The 19,820-nt window shown below is 37.5% G+C and overlaps 1 protein-coding gene across 4 annotated transcripts in view; it reads left to right on the top strand.

Annotated features, from left to right (window-relative positions):
* The window catches only part of FCHSD2 (FCH and double SH3 domains 2), a 303,773-nt gene that overhangs the window by 170,864 nt on the left and 113,089 nt on the right, over window positions 1-19,820 (top strand). For all 4 annotated transcript variants that reach the window (XM_042906961.1, XM_042906962.1, XM_042906960.1 and 1 more), the window contains 2 exons: window positions 3,470-3,524; window positions 4,515-4,643. In XM_042906961.1, coding sequence (XP_042762895.1) covers window positions 3,470-3,524; window positions 4,515-4,643 — 184 coding nt within the window. The remainder of the gene's footprint in view (window positions 1-3,469; window positions 3,525-4,514; window positions 4,644-19,820) is intronic.

Genomic DNA, 19,820 nt, shown 5'->3' on the forward strand with positions numbered 1-19,820 from the left:
TTTAATGCAAAATCTGGAACTCTGAACTCCTAATCATGAAATCAGAAAGGTTATGAACACTTGTACAGACTAGCAACTAGTGGGTGAGGTTCGTTAATATGCTTTTATCAGCAGGAAGTTAAGCAATCTCATAACCCTCTTGTGAAAATTTAGTGTATCCTTGAAAGTTTATGTAGTACCAAAGTATGGTAGACGAATACTCATGAAATACTTAATATTACTGGAAAACATATTTAATATTTCCCTAATTTAGTTTATTGTCTTTATGATTTTATTTTTGTGAGCATACAAATATTTCCCATACTTTCATAGAGTCAATGAACCCATCTTCCCAATAAGACCTGAAGATTTTAGATTAGATAATCTCTAATAGGAATTTCCTCTCCTAGTGGTTTTTAGGAATTTTTTTTTTTTTAATTTTTTTTTTCAACGTTTATTTATTTTTGGGACAGAGAGAGACAGAGCATGAACGGGGGAGGGACAGAGAGAGAGGGAGACACAGAATCGGAAACAGGCTCCAGGCTCCGAGCCATCAGCCCAGAGCCTGACGCGGGGCTCGAACTCACGGACCGTGAGATTGTGACCTGGCTGAAGTCGGACGCTTAACCGACTGCGCCACCCAGGCGCCCCAGGAATTTGTTTTTTAAAACTCTCAGGATTCTAGAACAGAGAGTTGACAGATTTGTAGAGCATATGTAAATACCTACTTTAGCCAAGGGCCACAGAGTGTAAATGCGGACAATTGCAAGGCTATTCCTAAGAAGTCTAGATTTGACAGGGTCTAATTCACAGATGCTGATCTCAAGAAACTGCCTTCTAATATGGCCCAAATTCAAAGGGATTTTAGTATATAAGACATTTTATCTCAGTGTGTAACTTCTCTGGAAAATTCATTCAACTACAGAGTAAGAAATGTTTCTTTATCTTCATTCGCTCACTAAACGTTTATTGAATAATTATATTGGGTGCTGTGGGTACAAAGATGAGTAAGATAAGCTTTGCATCCTTAAGAAATTTAAAGCCTAGAATTAAAGACAACTGTGTTTAAAAGTAACTTTATGACTTGTTTATTCACAGCAAATTCAAAGAAATTAAGTGCCTCATGTCACTCAGTAACATATTTGCTGTAATTGTATGAAAACACTGTTTTGTAAGCCTAGAAAATAGATTAATTTTGCCTCATGAAAAAGGAAACCTTTATAGAAGAAGTGGTATTTGGACAGAATCTTGAAGAAGATGGGAAGGAATATCAGAAAGGGGAAGTGAAAACTAGACTATATGTAGTTTTGGTAGGTGATTTGACAGACAGTAAGATGTGCACATTAGGAGAGAGCACACAAGGAAGAGGGAAGGGAAGGATGAGTTCCATTTTGGATGTGTAGGTTCTGAAGAGCCTGTAGGACTCTGAGGTGAATAAATTTGGTAGGGGGTCACATATCTAACTCTCAGATGAGAATAGGGCCTATCAGATGATTGCCTGTCAGGGTTGATTGCCTATCAGATGATAGCTATACGGTTGAAATCCTATATTAGATGAGAAATTGAGTTTGAGACCCTAAGGAGCATTAATTAACATTTGGAAGTAGATGATGAAGAGGAGTGTGCAATACAATTCACCATTCATATATATCTTATTTTTTATGGATCATAATCTTTGAGCACAGGAACTGTTTTTTCTTTTTTTTTTAATGTTTGTTTATTTTTGAGAGAGAGAGAGAGATCACAAGCAGGGGTTGGGGGGCAGAGAGAGAGGGAGACATAGAATCCAAAGCAGACTCCATGCTCCAGGCTGTCAGCACAGAGCCTGATGTGGGGCTCAAACCCACAAACCGTGAGATCATGACCTGAGCTGAAGTCAGATGTTTAACTGACTGAGCCACCCAGGCGCCCCTGGAACTGTATTATTCTATTACTAATACTTTCTTAAGTTCCACACAAGAATTATATGAAAATTAGCAAATGAAGCAGAAACTAGAAACTTAAAACCTTATTTTGGAAAATCCAGGTGCAACTCAGACTATTTGGATAATGACTACAATAAAAAAGGAGAATCAAGAATACCCTAGTCTTTTTTAGCCTTGAACAGGCTGTCCCAAATTTTAAAGCTTGTGGCCTTTGCTTTCTTTCTTTGTTTTTTTTTTTAATGTTTATTTATTTTTGAGACAGAGAGAGACAGAGCATGAACAGGGGAGGGGCAGAGAGAGAGGGAGACACAGAATCTGAAACAGGTTCCAGGCTCTGAGCTGTCAGCACAGAGCCCGACGCGGGGCTCGAACTCACGGACCGTGAGATCATGACCTGAGCCAAAGTCGGACACTTAACCGACCAAGCCACCCAGGCGCCCCAGGCCTTTGCTTTCTTAAATCAGAATGAATAACAATCTGATTAATAAAAACAGGCAAAACCCTAGGAAATATGAATATGGCAAGATAGAAAATAACAGGAAAATCGTGGACCTTATTTTTTTTTAAACACTGGGGAAGTAGTTAGGATGCGTATGTGTACGTCCCTGAATGTTTCTCTTTTGTTAGAAAGAGCATAGACTGCTTTTGCTATCCTCCTCACATTTGCTGTGCAGAGACTGGCTTGCTGCGCCTTCCATTCCCAGGTGGTCTGCAACTTGACTTCGTATTATGGCATAGCATTCAGCACATGCCCTGAGTTCTCCCATGGCAGTCACCATAACACTGCAGTCGAGACAAACATTGCCGCCTCAAAAGTCACTGGTTGTGGGGGTGTTGGTTATTCCTTAGTGTTTGTTGACTTTCTTCTTCTGCTTATCTCTAGTTGTTTGGGTAAAACCAGCATTTTGTTAGATTATTGTTTCCTTCCCAAACCAAAAGGGATTGAGAGAAATAAGGACACCAGAATGGGAGAAGATTGAATAGAACAAAATCATATAGGGCAGAGAGAACAAGGACTTTCTCACTGTATTCAAATACTATATTAACAGTGGACTTTTAATGGGAGAAAAAAATGGAATTAAGGACTTTCAAGAGCCCGGTAATATCATGCTGTAGATTGCACTGCAGGTGTTATAGCATATTGCCCACGGCGCTGAAAGCCTAAGTTTTGCCTCCATAGATTGGTCATCCCTAGGCATCCTTGAACTTTCTTATAGGAACTAAAGTGTGTGTAATTGTATGATAATGGAAATAAACTGTAGTTTGATGACTCTTGTTTATTAAGAGATACCAGTATATTGGATTTGTCAAATTGTATTTTTGTCATTCAGGATATTTTTATTAAATATCCCAATATTTTCTGTTGGACTACAATATTCTTCCTGTAGTAAAATAAAGGAAAATAATCATTGCTGTTGGTTTTCCATTTGTTAGTACTCTTTTGGAATAGTGTTGTGGAAAGTGGAAAGTGTCATTTTAAAAAAAGTTTGGAATTATAATACTTAATAAGTTTTATATGTAATTTTATAATTTTATTAAACATACTATTTTCTGTTTTATTATAGATCTAAACTTAGTCTTTTTCAATCAAGAATCAGTTTACAGAAGGCGAGTGTAAAGGTAAGTTTTTGAAAACTTTCACAATTGAGAAACCTTAGCTTATTAAAAAAATTGTTTTTTTTGAGGGTTAAAGTCAGTTATTTCCACCTAATGTAGAGAAGCATATTAAAGTCATTAACTTAGGGAAGAAGTTTCCTTCCCAGTTCATGGGAGTTTTTCACCCAGATGTCAGCACTTGGACACCACTTGCTTGTCAAGATTGCTTCAGAGATTGGTTTCTATACTTTACCTGCTTAGGTAGCCTATTGTCTGTAACTCTTAGTCCAAGAGGCTTAGTCCACGGGCTCTAGAAAATCTCTGCAAAATCCATTTCATTCATATTTACACACTTGAGTATATATTCCGGGCCAATGCAAGTGAGATTTTTCTGTGGGACCCTTAAGCTGTGGATACCTGATAAGTTAAATTTAATAACCTGCCTTTGGCTGTCATGATCCCAACTAGCACCCAGTTCTTTTGGCACATGAGGAGTGTTGATTTTTTTTAAAAAACTTTTCTAACTCCCAACAGCTTTACCCATGTCTTTGAAGATAAGGCACTTACTCAATTTGGAACCTTTATTTTCCCATCTGAATAAAATGAGCAAAATATTTTGAAGTTTCCTGAAAAGCTTTGGAAGTAGGTTAAATGTAAATAAGAAATATGTAAGAACACTCTTACCATGTATAACAGTTCTAATCACTGTTTATTTAATTTCTTAACAGTGTTGAATATTTTTTTTTTAATTTTTAAATTTTATCTTAAGTAAACTTTGTGCCACACATAGGGCTCAAACTCACAACCCTGTGATCAAGAGTCACCTGCTCCACTGACTGAGCCAGCCAGGTGCCCCTAGTGTTGAGTAATTTTTTATGTGTATAAATATTTTTCCACGTGGTTACCTTGACTCTTGTTGAGGAGCTATTAATTGCCAGCTAAGAATGGTATCTTTATATATTTTACAGTTCAGTTGTCAGTTTGCATTGATTTTTTTCTCTTACTATGTTTTAGTTAAAAGCCCGGCGATCTGAATGTAATTCCAAAGCTACCCACGCAAGGAATGATTATCTTCTTACATTAGCAGCAGCAAATGCACACCAGGATCGCTACTATCAAACAGACTTAGTTAACATTATGAAGGTAATACAGACTTAATATCTGTGGTAATTTTGTTTCATTAAAGACAAAACAACTCATGAGTTGAATTAGGCAGATAGGATTAAGTGTGAGTACAGTAGCAGCCAGGCTTCTTTGCAGTTCATTGAAGTATACTTGATACTGTTTGGGTAGCCTCTCTTTCAGGCAATTTTGAATTAATTTTTAATGTAAAATATCATTCAAAACCAAATCACAGTAAAAGACTGTATTATGTATTAGTCTCTAGCAAGTGGCAGATGTTTACTATATAATGGCTATTAATATATAAAATACAAAATAAGATTATTTTTTTAAAGCTTAGATTTTTTAAATTTCACAATTTTATCCTTAATTGATATGGAAACTTGTACATTAATGTTTTATGATTTTGGGTGTCCATGAGAAGACAAGAAAATGCCTAGTAGTTCTATGAAAATGTCTCTACCCTGGATATCACCCTGAAATGTAGATAGATTGTATTATGTCTCTTATGTACTCAAACTCTATCTTGGTCTTTCTTTGATTATACATCTATGTGTATCTTTAACTTTCACTGAAGTAAAGGAAAAGAGATGGAGAAGAAAATCTTTTTAACTTACTGCCAGCTCCCCACTTGTTGCTGGTATATAATTTTACATAGAGTGTATCTCATTTTCTCCTGTCTTCTCAAGGACCCAACATTTGATTATTCTGTCTTTCTCTTATATTTTCAAACCTTCTTTTTCAAATGCATTGTTATTTTCTTAATGTTTTTTTGAATTTTTCATTTTAGAGAGAGAGTGGGGGAGGGGCAGAGGCATTGGGGTCGGGGAGAGAGAGAGAATGAATCCTAAGCAGGCTCCTTGCTCAGCGTGGGGCCCGACATGGGGCTCGGTCCCACGACCATTGGATTGTGACCTGAGCCGAAATCAAGAACCAGATGCTCGACTGACTGAGCCACCCAGGCACCCCTCAAATGTGTTGGTCTTATTGACTGTCAAAACGCATTACTTTCATTGAATTGCTTGCTTTACAAATCATAAGTGTTGAGAATGGGGATGCAGTAGGAGTGGGTGCTCTTTTTTCTACAGTGGCTCTGGGAAGGAGATAAACTCTATGTAGGAACTATAAGTTCTTTCCTTGAAAGTAGAGACAGGACATTTCCTGGTTCCTTCAGGAAAAAATAGGAGTGATGGAGAGAGTGAAACTGGGCTAAGAAGTATCCAGTTGCAGAATTTTTTCTTTCCTTTTTGTTCACTGCCTGAAATCCCTTTTTCCTAGCCTGTTTTGATTTCTACTGGTTAGAATACAAGTGGTAAGAAAAACAAGAGTTTCTTTTGACATCTCAGATGAAAAGTCTGCATACGTTTTCCCTTAAATGTTGGACCTAGAGGCTTAGGCATTTTAATATCTTAGTAGGTGTCACATGGTGCTTCATACTTACAAGAACCAACAAGAGACTTGATCTCTCAATATAACATAGTTTCTCTAGGGGGGAAAAATACATACACACACACACACACACACACACACACACACACACACACAGAGTCTCAAACAATCCATTATTAAAGAAGATACTCAGTACAGCTTGCAATTCAAAGTTGTGATTCCCTATATACAGTCAAAGCTGTTGACTATATATATTTCCTTTTGAATACTTTAAAATGAACATATTAGTTTAAGCAGCAGCAAAAATAAAATCTTTATGTTTTTTAAATTGAATCCACAGCCAAAAAAGATCTCTTTCTTAAAACCCTATGGCCTTTGATAAACTGGGAAAGATACAGTATTCTTTTGGGGGTCTGCCCTCTGCCCCAAAACAAAGATTAAGTTAATGGACCTAGCCAGCTCTCAGATTATATATCTTTGAAGTTACTTTGAAGTTCTAATGCAGATATTTGATCAGCATTGGGTAGGTTATGCTTCAGATTACTCATTTCATGAGACATTGTAAGGTCCTGAAATGATAAAAATAGAGGCAGGAGTCTCCTTCCTTCCCTTAAAATAGAAAAATGTATTCTCAGTTTTCATGTTGTGTCTGTGTTAATTCATTTTCTTCCTCATGTTAATTCTGTAGTCTGCATTTTTGGAAAACTCTTATCCATTGTGTTGTAGCTACTAAGTAAGATTCTATCATTGAATTGACAGTGGCCCTTTCTTAGAAATGTCTTATTTTCTGAATTGTTGTTAAGGTTCTAATGCCCTAGCTAGAATCTTAAAAACAAATAAACAAACAAACCAAAAACCCCTCTGAATAGCTTAGAAGCAAGATATTTGATTCATTGATTTAATTATGTGCTTTTAGTAGTCATAGTGTGGTAGCTACTGGACCACACTTTGGGAAGAATCAAAGATAAGCAGTATACTCTTTTTATCCTCAAAGAGCTCGATCTGGTGAAAGAGAGAGAGATACATAAAAATGATTATAAATTAGGGGGTGACTCAGTCAGTTAAGCATCCAACTTTGGCTTTCAGGTGAATTCTAGCCCGAGTCCGCTGACAGCTCAGAGCCTGGAGCCTGCTTTGGATCCTGTGTCTCCCCCGCTCTCTGCCCCTCCCCAGCTCTCACTCTTGTCTTTCTCTCTCTCAAAAACAAATAAACATTAACAAAAAATTTTTTAAAGAAATGATTACAAATTAGAATAATGAAATTACTTTCTGCTAGAGGACCATAGTTAATGATAATAACAGCTATCTTTTTTTTGATTGCTTAGTGTTACTCTTAGTATTACTCCTAAACACTTTAGCATATTATCCCTTCTCATTTTTTTTTTCCTTTATCCTAGTTTAGTGTTCATAGTTCATTATGACTAGACTAGAAATGAAATGAAATGAAATTCTGACTCAAGTTGAACGCAGATAACCTCTTTCTTTGTACCTGCATCTAAGTAGCCGAGTACTACTGAAGAAAATCTTTCAACAGAACAGAACACACTCATGTTCATAAATTAATGTGGAACCCAGTCTCAAATGGACCCTCGACACTGCTCAGATATCCTGCTGTATTTCCCTGGTTAACTTTCCCTACTATTTTTAACACTTTTTTCAACTTTTTCCATCTCAAACCTCAAACTTTCCTCTTCTCTTTCACACTTAGCAAGTGATCTTTCTTCCTAATTTACAGAGAAAATACAAGCTATTAAAAGGGAACTCCATTATTTTCCCATTATCTGCCTTCATGCATGTTCAAGACTCTGCCAAGGAACCCCAACCTTTGAGTTGTTTATCCTGTCTAAAGATGATCTTTTCACCTTAGCTTTGGATATCTTATCCCCTTCTGCCTTTTCAGGATCAAAACAACTGATTATTCTCTTTTCTTCTTACATTTATTGGACATTGTATTCTTAGGTTAAACATGTAGAAGAGGGAAAAAAATTACAGAAGAGACCTTAAATGCCTGGGAATGAGAGTGAAGCAGCTATTTGGGTGTCATTGGGTGTCAAGCATGGCTAGGCTCTCTGTCTAGGTACTTGTAAATACGTGATTTCATTTAGTTTTCATGACATCTTTCAAACTAAATATCATTATCCCTGTTTTACAAATCAGGTAGCAGAGGCTCAGTGAGGTTCATTGGGTATGTATATAATAGCCAGGACTTAATTCAGAGTCTCTATGACTTCAGAGCCTGTGTTCTCTTTACTACAGATCACACTGTTCTTTTCTACATACCATTCGAATCTTCTTGATAGTAAAGAGGAGTATAATTAGTAGTAGCCTACTGTGAATATCATAAATTCTGAGAGAACTGTAAAATAAAATTAATAATTGAAAATTGCAAATTCTCCCCTGCTATAATAAGATCATGTGTCTAAATACAAGTATTTAGACAGGTTCCCCAAGGAATATTTTGTATTCCTTATGCCAATACTGATTAAAACAGATACTAAATATAGTGCTCTGTGTCTGTGTATCATCAGGCAGTTATTTTTGAACTCCACACTAAAACAAAACAAAAAAGCTATTGCTAGGACATGGAAACCAGACAACTGATTTTATCACTTCTATAGATAGCAGTTGTATTGGCTGCTGGGAAGTAAGTTTGTTCCTTAGAATTCCTTTTTTTTTTGGTAGCATATTCTCATACAGTGTATAAACTGATACTTTTATTAGCCTGTGGAATATTTTCTTAGTGGTTTGGATAAGGAGGGATGAAGCACAGTGTATCATAGTAGAAAAGAGAAGAAATGTCAATCTAATGAGGGATTTGAAAAGTTTTGTAACACTAGGACCTTATTTCTAGACAAATGCTTATCGTCTTCAGTGGAAGCTAAATATATCTGGGTGATATATTTATTATATATAATTGAACAAAGTAATTTGTTATATATGTTATTTTATATATATACATACATATAAAATATGTACATATTTTGTACATATTTTGTACATATTGTATGTACATATTGTACATACATAAATATACATATTATGTACATTTTGTATATATTTATATATATATAAAATATGTACTGTATAATTGAACAAAGTAATAAAAGTTAAACATCTTTCTATGTGACAGAAACCTAGAAAATACGATAACATGGCATATCTTTTGCAGATGTTTGTTTTGATTAAATGAAGAAAAAGTCATTATTGGTATCTAGGTCCCTTATTTTTATGGCTTTTCTAGCTAATTACTTATTACTCCAAAAGCCTTCCTCATTCACTTGGGAGATTGTAGAACTCGTTTTTCGAAATTTTAAATCATAGCTCTTCTGGTTTCCCTGCCAACTAACTCTCTAGCTATTGTACTTCTCATTCACCTAATAATGTTTGTTCGCTTAACAAATTAGCATGGAAATCCCCAAATCTCAAGGTTGGCTCTCTGCTTTTCTTACTTTGTATCCTCTTTCTTTATGCCCTCTTTCTTAGAAAAGAGTAGTCATTTGGTCCAATTTTTATTAATATTGTTTGAATCCCAAGTGTATATATTAACCATACCCTTATGATTATCCATGGTTTGCCTTTCCATCAGTGGCCGAAATTTTCTAAATTGGAGGCAACTCTGTCCCCTGTCGTTCCTTTGAATAAGCACCCTAGCCTAGTTTTCAGGTGACACCTGCTATCAATCTGTCCTCCAGAGCTCTAACGGTGCACTGTACAGTATGGTACACGTGACTGTTTAAAATAATTAAAAATAAATAAAATTTTAAGTTTTGTTCCTCAGTCACAATAGCCACATTTCAGGTGCTCCAAAGTCACATGTGGCTAGTGGCTTCCATATTGAACAGTGCAGATATAGAATATTTCCATCATCTCAGAAAGTTCTATTAGACAGCAGTGCTCTAAAGCTTATTTAGTTTTTCCTTGTTTTCCTCCTATTCTTTTTTTTTATAATCTGGCTATCATCACACCTGCTGATCATTTTTCCCAGTAACCATCACCATGATTTATTTGTGTTGTTTCAGAATTAAATTCTCCTTCATTTGCACTCTATACCTGGAAATAGAACAGGGGTTGGCAAGCATTTTCTGTGAAGCACCTAAGAGTAAATACTTCAGACTTCTCTGTCACGACCACTCAACTCTGACACTACATAGTATAATCACTGACACTACATAAACAAATGAATGGCTGTGTTCCAGTAAAACTTTACTTACAAAAATAGGTGTTGAGGTTGATTTGGCCTACAGGCCTTAGTTGCCAATCCTTGGTGTAGAACTTTAAACTGAATATGAAATTTTCTAAGTATAAATACACTCAAAGCATAATAAATGAATACCCATTAATCACCACTGAGCTTCACTAGTAAAATGGAAGCCTCTTCTGCGACTTGTCCTAAAATACTTCTCTCTCATCCACCACATCGTAACCACCATTCTCACGATACATTGTGTTGTCTTAGATGGTATCGTACCCTGTAATATTTTACACCTTGCTTTTTTTCCCCACTGAATATTATATTTGTGGATTAGTATGGATTTTTAACTTTAGTTTATTCATTATTTTGCTATATAGTATTTCATTGTGTATATGTCATAAATTACTTATTGATGTTCTTGACTGAAATTTTTGTTGTTTTTGTTTTACTGTTGTAAATGGTACTGCTATCAAACATTCTTGTATGTGTCTCCTAGTGTACTTGTGCAAGAAGTTCTTAAAGAAATATACCTAGGAGTGATATGTTTTAGTAACTTTACCAAAGAGTGTTAGATTTTAAAGTGTTACAGCACTTTTTATTACACCTTTTAACATTGTTTGTATGTCATGTTAAACTCAGCAAGTATTTCAGTGTGTACTAGGTGATAGGCACTTGGGGATACAAAGATGAATTAGACATGATTCATACCATCAGTGAGCCAGAAATAAGAAGATTATAATTCTCTTGAGCAGCTCCTATACGTCTTAAGGAATATGAGGTGGTGAATCCTTTCCCTTGCTCTATTGGTTATGTTATAGTTGGCTCCCTGTGACAAAAGCAGAAAATCAGGATGCTTCTTGCCCATTTTTACCAAACTTATAAAGCAGTAGTTTAAAAAATATTTAACATTTGAACAACTGCTACTAACTCCTACATGGAATCCTTAAACATAAAGCAGGTGAAAGGAAGCTATTGGGTTAAAACTTGTGAGGCTGTTTCCCCTTTGTGTGTTTTCCCCATTTCCCATACCGACATATGTCATCTTCTATTTCTTTCTTTTTGTCCTGAGGCATTATATTGGATACTAGGGCTCCTTGAAATACAATTTGGAAACAACTGTTCTAAGATATGATTTTCCAACTAGCAAATTTCTTATGGAATTCTAAGTTTTACATGGATGATCTCCATGCTAGACTTTTCCTAGTAATCTTTTAAAAATGTAAATCAGGGGCGCCTGGGTGGCTCAGTCGGTTGAGTGTGTGACGTCAGCTCAGGTCATGATCTCACGGCTCATGGGTTCAAGCCCCACGTTGGGCTCTGTGCTGACAGCTCGGAGCCTGGAGTCTGCTTTGGGTTCTGTATCTCCCTCTCTTTCTGTCCCTAACGCACTTGCATTCTGCCTCTGTCTCTCTCAAAAATAAACATTAAAAAAAATTTTTTTAAATATAAATCAGATCATGATAATCTATTGCTCACACCCTCCAGTGACAATTGAATATTCTGGCTTGAGGGCTTATTTGGATTCTTGGGCTAGAGAATCAGTAAATGAGGGGTACTGAAGCAGAGAACACATAAAACTACTTATGAGTGTAGTGTATATGATGACAAGAGGTATAAGGAGAAAACCAGACAGAAGCCAGCTCTTTTATTTTTTTTTAAGTTTATTTATTTTGAGAGGGAGGGCACAAGTGGGGAAGCAGCAGAGAGAGAGAATCCCAAGCAGGTTCTGCACTGACAGTGCAAAAACCCATACAGGTCTTGAACTCACAAACATGAGATCTTGACTTAGCTGAAGTCGGACACTTAACCAACTGAGCCACCCAGGTGCCCCAGAAACTAGCTCTTCTGAAATCAACTATATTAAGGTATAATTAATATACACTAAAATGCATCTATTTTAAATATACAGTTGGTTGGGTTTTGACAAATGTATACACCTATGTAATCACTGTCATAATCACAATCAGTGTATAGAATATTTCTGTCCCCTAAAATGTCTCTCTTGTTCCTTTGCAGTTATATTTAGTTTTTATCACTATGTAACAAATCAACACAAACTTAGAGACTTTGAATATCTCCATTTACTGTTGTCACAGTTCTGTAGGTTGAAAGTCCAAGTAGGCTCAGCTGGGTCCTCTGCTTAGGCTCTCACAAGGGCAAAACCTTGATTTTGATTTTTCCTGGGCTGGGTTCTTATCTGGAGACTGAGAGAATCCACTTCCAGGGTCATTTAGATGGCTGATAGAATCCTGTTCCTTGTGGTTATAGGACTTAAGTCCTTGTTTTGCTGCTGGCAGCAGGCTGAAAGTCACTCTCAGCTCCTAGACGTTGCTCTCAGGTTTATGCCACATGACTCCCTTTATCTCCAAACCAACATGTACACTCCTTTTCATGTTTTTAATTTCTAACTTCCTCCTCTTATGCTACTAATAGAAAATTCTCTGCTTTTAAAGGGCTCTTGTGATGCAGTTAGGCCTACCAGACAATTTCTCTTTTTTCATAGAACATAGTCACAGGAATAATATCTCATCATTCGTAAATTCTCCCCACAACCAGATTATATAAGGGCAAGGATTGTTGGGATCATCTTCTAATTCTGCCTTCCACAACAGTCCTAAATATATTTTGTTAAATTTATTCCTAAGTGTGTCAATGTTACTGTAACCATTATGTTTTCATTTCATCTTTTAATCATTTTATTAATATATAGAAATTTTTATATATTGACCTATAGCAGTTACTGTGTTACTCTGCATAACAGATTACCGTAAAGCTAAGTGGCTTAAAACAGCAAAAGCATTTATTTTTCTCTTGAATCTACACTTAGGATAGGGCTCAGTGGGGACAACTTGTTTCTGTAGAACTCCACCTCAGCTAGAGCAGGTCAAAGGCTAGCAGCTGAATTCTTTTGAGAGCATACTTTCTCATATGATTTAGTGCTTGATACTCCCTATTGGCTGAGACCTGCTGGAGCTACCAACTGGAGTTTCTCCATTTGGCTTCTTTGTGTCACCTGGGCTTTTTCACAGTGTCGTGGTTGGGCAAAAGACAGATTTTCTGAGGAGGGGAGGGAGGCTGGCCAGGCACAGGCAATATAGCCTTTTATGTAATAGTCTCAAAGGTCATACAGTCTCTTTTCTGCATTCCATTCATTGAAACAGTTACAAGGTTCTACCCAGAATCAAGATGGATTGATGGGATATATTCTGCTTCTTAGTGTAGTGTGGCAAAGTTATATAAGAATATGTGGCCCCAGAAATAGGGCTATGGCTGGTTTTTTTTGCAAATGCAGTCTGCTGTATGACCTGTATCCTACAGTCTTCCTAAATTCACTTATTGGTTCTAGTAGCTTTTTTGTGGATTCCTTACCATTTTAAATGACCATCATCATGTCAAACTAAATAAACATACTTTATTTCTGTCATTTTAATCCATAAATCTTTTTATTTCTTGCCTTACTCCATTGGCTAGGATCCTTAGTACAATGGTGAATAGAAGTGGTAAGAGTGGACATCTTTGCCTTGTTCTGAGATCTTTTGGGGAAAGCAAAAAACCAACTTCTTAAGAATTATTTTGTTAGGGGTGCCTGGGTGGCTCAGTTGGTTGACTGACTGACTTCGGCTCACGTCATGATCTCATTGGTTGTGAGTTCGAGCCCCGCGTTGGGCTCTGTGCTGACAGCTCAGAGCCTGGAGCCTGCTTCGGATTCTCTCTCTCTCTCTCTCTCTCTCTCTCTCTCTCTCTTTCTGCCCCTCCCCCACTCATGCTCTGTCTCTGTCTCAGAAATAAATAAAAGTTAAAAAAAAATTAAAGAATTATTTTGTTAAATGGGCGCTGGGGTGGTTCAGTCAGTTGGGTGTCTGGCTCTTGATTTCGGCTCAGGTCATAAACTCACAGTTTGTGGGATCGGGTCCTGTGTCGGGCTGTGCACAGATGGCACAGAGCCTGCTTGGGGTTCTCTCCCTCTCTCTCTCTCTCTCTCTCTCTCTCTGTCTCAAAAATAAACATGAAAAAAATTTTTAAAGCATTAGCTATAAAAAAGAATTATTTTGTTAGAATACACATAAAATTTACCATTTTAACCATTTCCTTTTTTTTTCTTTTTTAATTCCAGTATTGTTAACTTACAGTGTTATATTACTTTCAGGTGTGTAATACAGTGATTCAACAATTCTATACATTACTCAGTGCTCATCATGATATGCGTACTCTTAATCCTCTTCATCTCCCCTCTGGTAACCATAAGTTTCTTCTCTATATTTAAGAGTATATTTTTGTCTCTTTTTTTCTTTGTTCGTTTGTTTTGTTTCTTAAATTCCACATAGGAGTGAAATTATATAGTATTTGTCATTCCCTGACTTATTTCACTTCACATTATGCTCTAGATCCATCCATGTTGTTGCAAATGGCAGTGTTTCATTCTTTTTTATGGCCAAGTAATACTTTATTGTATGTATGTGTGTGTGTGTGTGTGTGTATATATATATATATATATCCCATCTATCTATCAGTGGACACTTGGGTTGCTTCCGTAATTGAGCTATTGTAAATAATGCTGCAATAAACATAAGGGTGCATATATCTCTTTGAATTAGTGTTTTTGTATTCTTTGGGTAAACACCCAGTAATGAAATTACTGGATCATATGGGAATTCTATTTTTAATTTTTTGAGGAATCCCCATAGGGTTTTCCACAGAGGCTGTACCAGTTTGCATTCCCACTAACAGTAAATGAGGGTTCCTTTTCCTCCACATCCTCACCAACACTTGTTGTTTCTTGTGTTTTTGATATTAGTCATTCTGATAGGTGCGAATGATATCTCATTGTGGTTTTAATTTGTATTTTCCTGATGACTAATGATATTGAGCATCTTTTCATGTGTCTATTGGCCATCAGTATGTCTTCTTTATAAAAACATCTGTTCGTGTCTTTGCCCATTTTAAAATTGAATTATTTGGTGGGTTTTTTTGTGTTGTGTTTTTGTGTGTGTGTGTTTATATATTTTAAATACTGACCGACACTTTATCAGGTATGTCATTTGCAAATATCTTCTTCTATTCAATAGGTTCACTTTTAGTTTTGTTGATTGTTTCCTTTGCTGTGCAAAAGGTTTTTATTTTGATGTCCTCCCAATGGTTCATTTTTGCTTTTATCTCCCTTGCCTCAGGAGACTTACCTAGAAAAACATTGCTACTACTGCCAATGTCAGAGAAGTTACTGCCTGTGCTCCTCTAGGATTTTTATAGTTTCAGATGTCACATTTAGGTCTTAATCCATTTTGAGTTTATTTTTGTGTATGGTGTAAGAAAGTGGTCCAGTTTCCTTTTTGTACATGTTGCTGTCCAGTCAGAAAAAGACAGCTACTGTATGATTTCACTCATATGTGGAATTCTTTCATTTAGGACATATTCCTCCGTCTCCTCTTTTTGTCTAACTCTCTGCATCTGTTTCTATGTGCTATGAAAGTTAGCTGTGTCTCTTGCTCTTGAAAGTAGTGGCCTTATGAACAAGAGGCCCTGGCGTGCCCTGCAGTGTAATCCGCTGCTCACCAGCACCTGGTGTTTCATGTGTGTGTTACATGTGGCTGAGTCGCTTTTACCTTCAGTCTAGTCATCTGCAGTGTCTCTCTCTGCCTGTCTCTCTCTGCAGTGTTTAATCCCTGTGTTGTTAGTGGGCTAGTCTGAAGCCACCTTGGGCTTGAGTTGAGTCAGACCAGGCATTTGTTAGAGATGCAGTAGCACCAAAGTGCAGGGCACTTTCCCTGTATTGTCCCCCAAGAAGCTTCTTTTGGGGTGGGGTCTGCAGTCAGACCACAGGTCTGCCCCCAGCCCACTGCTGGGGCCACAGTCCGACTGGTGTATGTGGTTATCTTCCACCCTTCCTGGGGTAGAAGTCATTTTGGAGTGGTGCTGGCCCTTGTTGGTGCTGCTTGCACACTTTCAGGCTTGTGGTACCACTTTGAAAGGGTTCTGGCCTACGGTATATTGGAAGGGGGCAGGGCATAGGAAAATATGGGAGTGAGGCAGGAGGTATTAGCAAGGTGTGTGGAAGTCTGCTGTGGGAGGGAACCTGCAGCTGCCCGAAACTCTTGCCAAGGCCAACTGGTTTGAGGGTGTGGATCTGCCGAAGTACAGATGGGTGGGAAGGGCAGTCTGTTAGTGAGCTAGGTGGAGAGTGTTGGCACTGAAATGGTTCTGCTGGTGTCAGTGTATCTAGGCTGCGGGAGGGAAATAGCACTCACCAGCAGCTCTTTTGTTCTTGGAGAAATCTCCCAATGACCTACCCCTCCAGCACACACTTGGAGATTAGTAAATAAATCCTCCCATATACCCCAGGCATTTTCCTAACTACTGCCTCTGTGCTGTATCTCAGGGCTGTTGTGCTATTTCTTAAAAGGTAGGGGGCCAAAATGAACAAATCAGGAGACTATAGATGCTGGAGAGGATGTGGAGAAACGGGAACCCTCTTGCACTGTTGGTGGGAATGCAAATTGGTGCAGCCACTCTGGAAAACAGTGTGGACGTTCCTCAAAAAATTAGAAATAGACCTACCCTGTGACCTAGCAATAGCACTGCTAGGAATTTACCCAAGGGATACAGGAGCACTGATGCATAGGGGCACTTGTACCCCAATGTTTATAGCTGCACTCTCAACAATAGCCAAATTATGGAAAGAGCCTATATGTCCATCAACTGATGAATGGATAAAGAAATTGTGGTTTATATACACAATGGAATACTACGTGGCAATGAGAAAGAATGAAATATGGCCCTTTGTAGCAATGTGGATGGAATTGGAGAGTGTGATGCTAAGTAAAATAAGCCATACAGAGAAAGACAGATACCTTATGTTTTCACTCTTATGTGGATCCTGAGAAACTTAACAGAAACCCATGGGGGAGGGGAAGGAAAAAAAAAAGAGGTTAGAGTGGGAGAGAGCCAAAGCATAAGAGACTCTTAAAAACTGAGAACAAACTGAGGGTTGATGAGGGGGTGGGAGGGAGGGTAGGGTGGGTGATGGACATTGAAGAGGGCATCTTTTGGGATGAGCACTGGGTGTTGTATGGAAACCAATTTGACAATAAATTTCATATATTAAAAAAATAAATAAAATAATAAATAAACGTTAAAAATTTTTTTAAAAAATTTTTAAAAAGTAGCCCTTTTTTTTCTTCAACGAAATATTAGGTTAGATATTTGACTATGAGTTTTTTTTAATGTTTATTTATTTTTGAGAGATTGAGAGAGAGAGAGAGAGAGAGAGAGGGAGAGAACGTAAGCAGGAGAGGAGCAGAGAGACAGAGACACAGAATCTGAAGCAGGTTCCAGGCTCTGTGCTACTAGCACAGAGCCTGATGTGGGACTCGAACCCACCAGTTGTGAGATCATGACCTGAGCCAAAGTTGGACACCCAACTGAGCCATCCAGGCACCCCTGGATGTTAGCTTTTTAATGCAGTTTTCTATGAAGTATATTTTCAAGTTTAATTATTATATTTGTTTTTTTATATAATAGAAATATTGAATTGTTTTTACTCACTGGAATTGTAGACTATTAGGTATCCAGTAATCTTCCTTGATTCTGTGATATATTTATTGTTGGTTAAAAATTTGACGTAGTAGACATTGATGGCATTAGCTTTGGGGTTAAGAAAGGAAGTGATATTTGAACTAACAGAGTCTTCAACATTCTTAGCCATTTATGGCTTTAGCAAGTTTTCTTTGTTTATAAATCATTTATCAAGACTTCTCCCTCTCTTTCTCCTTTTAAGACCTTTTTGAAAAGGCAAATAATAGTCATCTATTGCTGGTAAATTTTGGTGGCTGTTGGTTATGATTTTCATACTGATGTAATGATGTCACAAAATATAATAGAGATTATATTCTATCACTGAGGTGCTTAGTCGTGGCTTAAAATAGTCCCTAGCTATGGACAGGTGTTTTTCTGAATATAGTGCCCTATTCCTGTGATGAAGGTCAGGTCTCACTTGTGTGCATTTGGTGATGTTTATCTGGTATGACCAATGTGTAGGTTTTAAATTTCATTCAGTAAAGCCTTTAAACATAATAATTGTATTTCTCTTTTTTTTAATTTTTAATTTTTTCATTAAAAATTTTAACATTTTATTTATTTTTGAGAGGGACCGAGCATGAATGGGGGAGGGGCAGAGAGAGAGGGAGACAAAGAATCTGAAGCAGGCTCCAGGCTCTGAGCTATCAGCACAGATCCTGACACATGGCTTGAACCGTGAGATCATGACCTGAGCCAAAGTTGGATGCTTAACTGACTGAGCCACTCAGTCAACCCAAGAATTGTATTTATCACAAATAACATGCTATGGGGGTGCCTGGGTGGCTCAGTTGATTAAGTGTCTGACTCTTGATTTTAGCTCAGGTCATGGTCTCCGCTAAGGTAATGGTCTCCGCTAAGGTCATGGTCTCATGGTTCATGGGATCAAGCCCCACGTCGGGCTACACCCTGACAGCGTGCAGCCTGGTTGGGATTCTCTCTCTTCCTCTCTCTTTACCCCTTCCCCATGTGTGCTTTCTCCCTCTCTCTCAAAAATAAACTTTAATTAAAAAAAAAAAACTAGGGTGTCTGGGTGGCTCAGTCAGTTAAGCCATCTGACTCTTGATTTTGGCTCAGGTCATGATCTCACAACCCTAAGAACAACCCTAAGAACACGCATTGGGCTCCACATTGGGTGTGAAGCCTGCCTGAGATCCTCTCTCTTTCCTACTACTACTCATGCTCTCAGTCTCTCTCAAGAAGAAAAAAATCTGTAGAAAAGGTAGTAATGTATATAGAACTGTATATGTACACGTGTGTATAATAAAAACCATGTTTGTCACGTAAGGTGAATCCTTGAATGAGGCCTTAATGTTAGTAGTACTCAACAAGTTTTAAAGGGAAGACTAACTGGTCTTGGTTTTTCTTTTGTTATTTTTATCAATTTGTGGCATATCTTTTAACATTGCTATTATAAAACCATTAAGGCTGGATCTCTGAAGTGAAGATGATTAGTCAGAAGCATCCTGACGTAGGCCTTATGCTCATGGAGTAGTTCATGGCCTTTAATGCTGCCAAAAAACAGTAGCATGTTTATGGGGCTTTCTGAAATTCTACTTCAGCACTATCATTTTGGAAATTAGACTAAAATCTTGTTTAGGAAATTAAGATTTATAGTTAGAGATAAAATATTATTTGGCAAGACAAACTCCCATTCAGGACTCCCCACTGAGATATCTGTGCCACAGTGATTCTCATCCTACTTGTAATCTGGGCCCTGGTTCATCTTCACGTATTATCTTTTTGTGATAGACGCATCAAGGCATAACTACAAATAAGATAGCACATCTGACAGATGACTCTCTGGAAAGGAGTAACTCTGAATAAAAGCTTCAGGTCTGCCTAAAGACATTTTCTAGGAAGCAGAATTATAAATAATAGTTTTAAATCAAATGACACATCTCTCACTATTACAGACTATTGAGTTTATCTATCAAAAAGTCTTTTTATGGGGCGCCTGGGTGGCTCAGTCGGTTGAGCGGCCGACTTCGGCTCAGGTCACGATCTCGCGGTCCGTGAGTTCGAGCCCCACGTCGGGCTCTGTGCTG

The sequence above is a fragment of the Panthera leo genome, chromosome D1 (genome assembly GCF_018350215.1).
Source record: "Panthera leo isolate Ple1 chromosome D1, P.leo_Ple1_pat1.1, whole genome shotgun sequence".
Lineage (NCBI taxonomy): Eukaryota > Metazoa > Chordata > Mammalia > Carnivora > Felidae > Panthera > Panthera leo.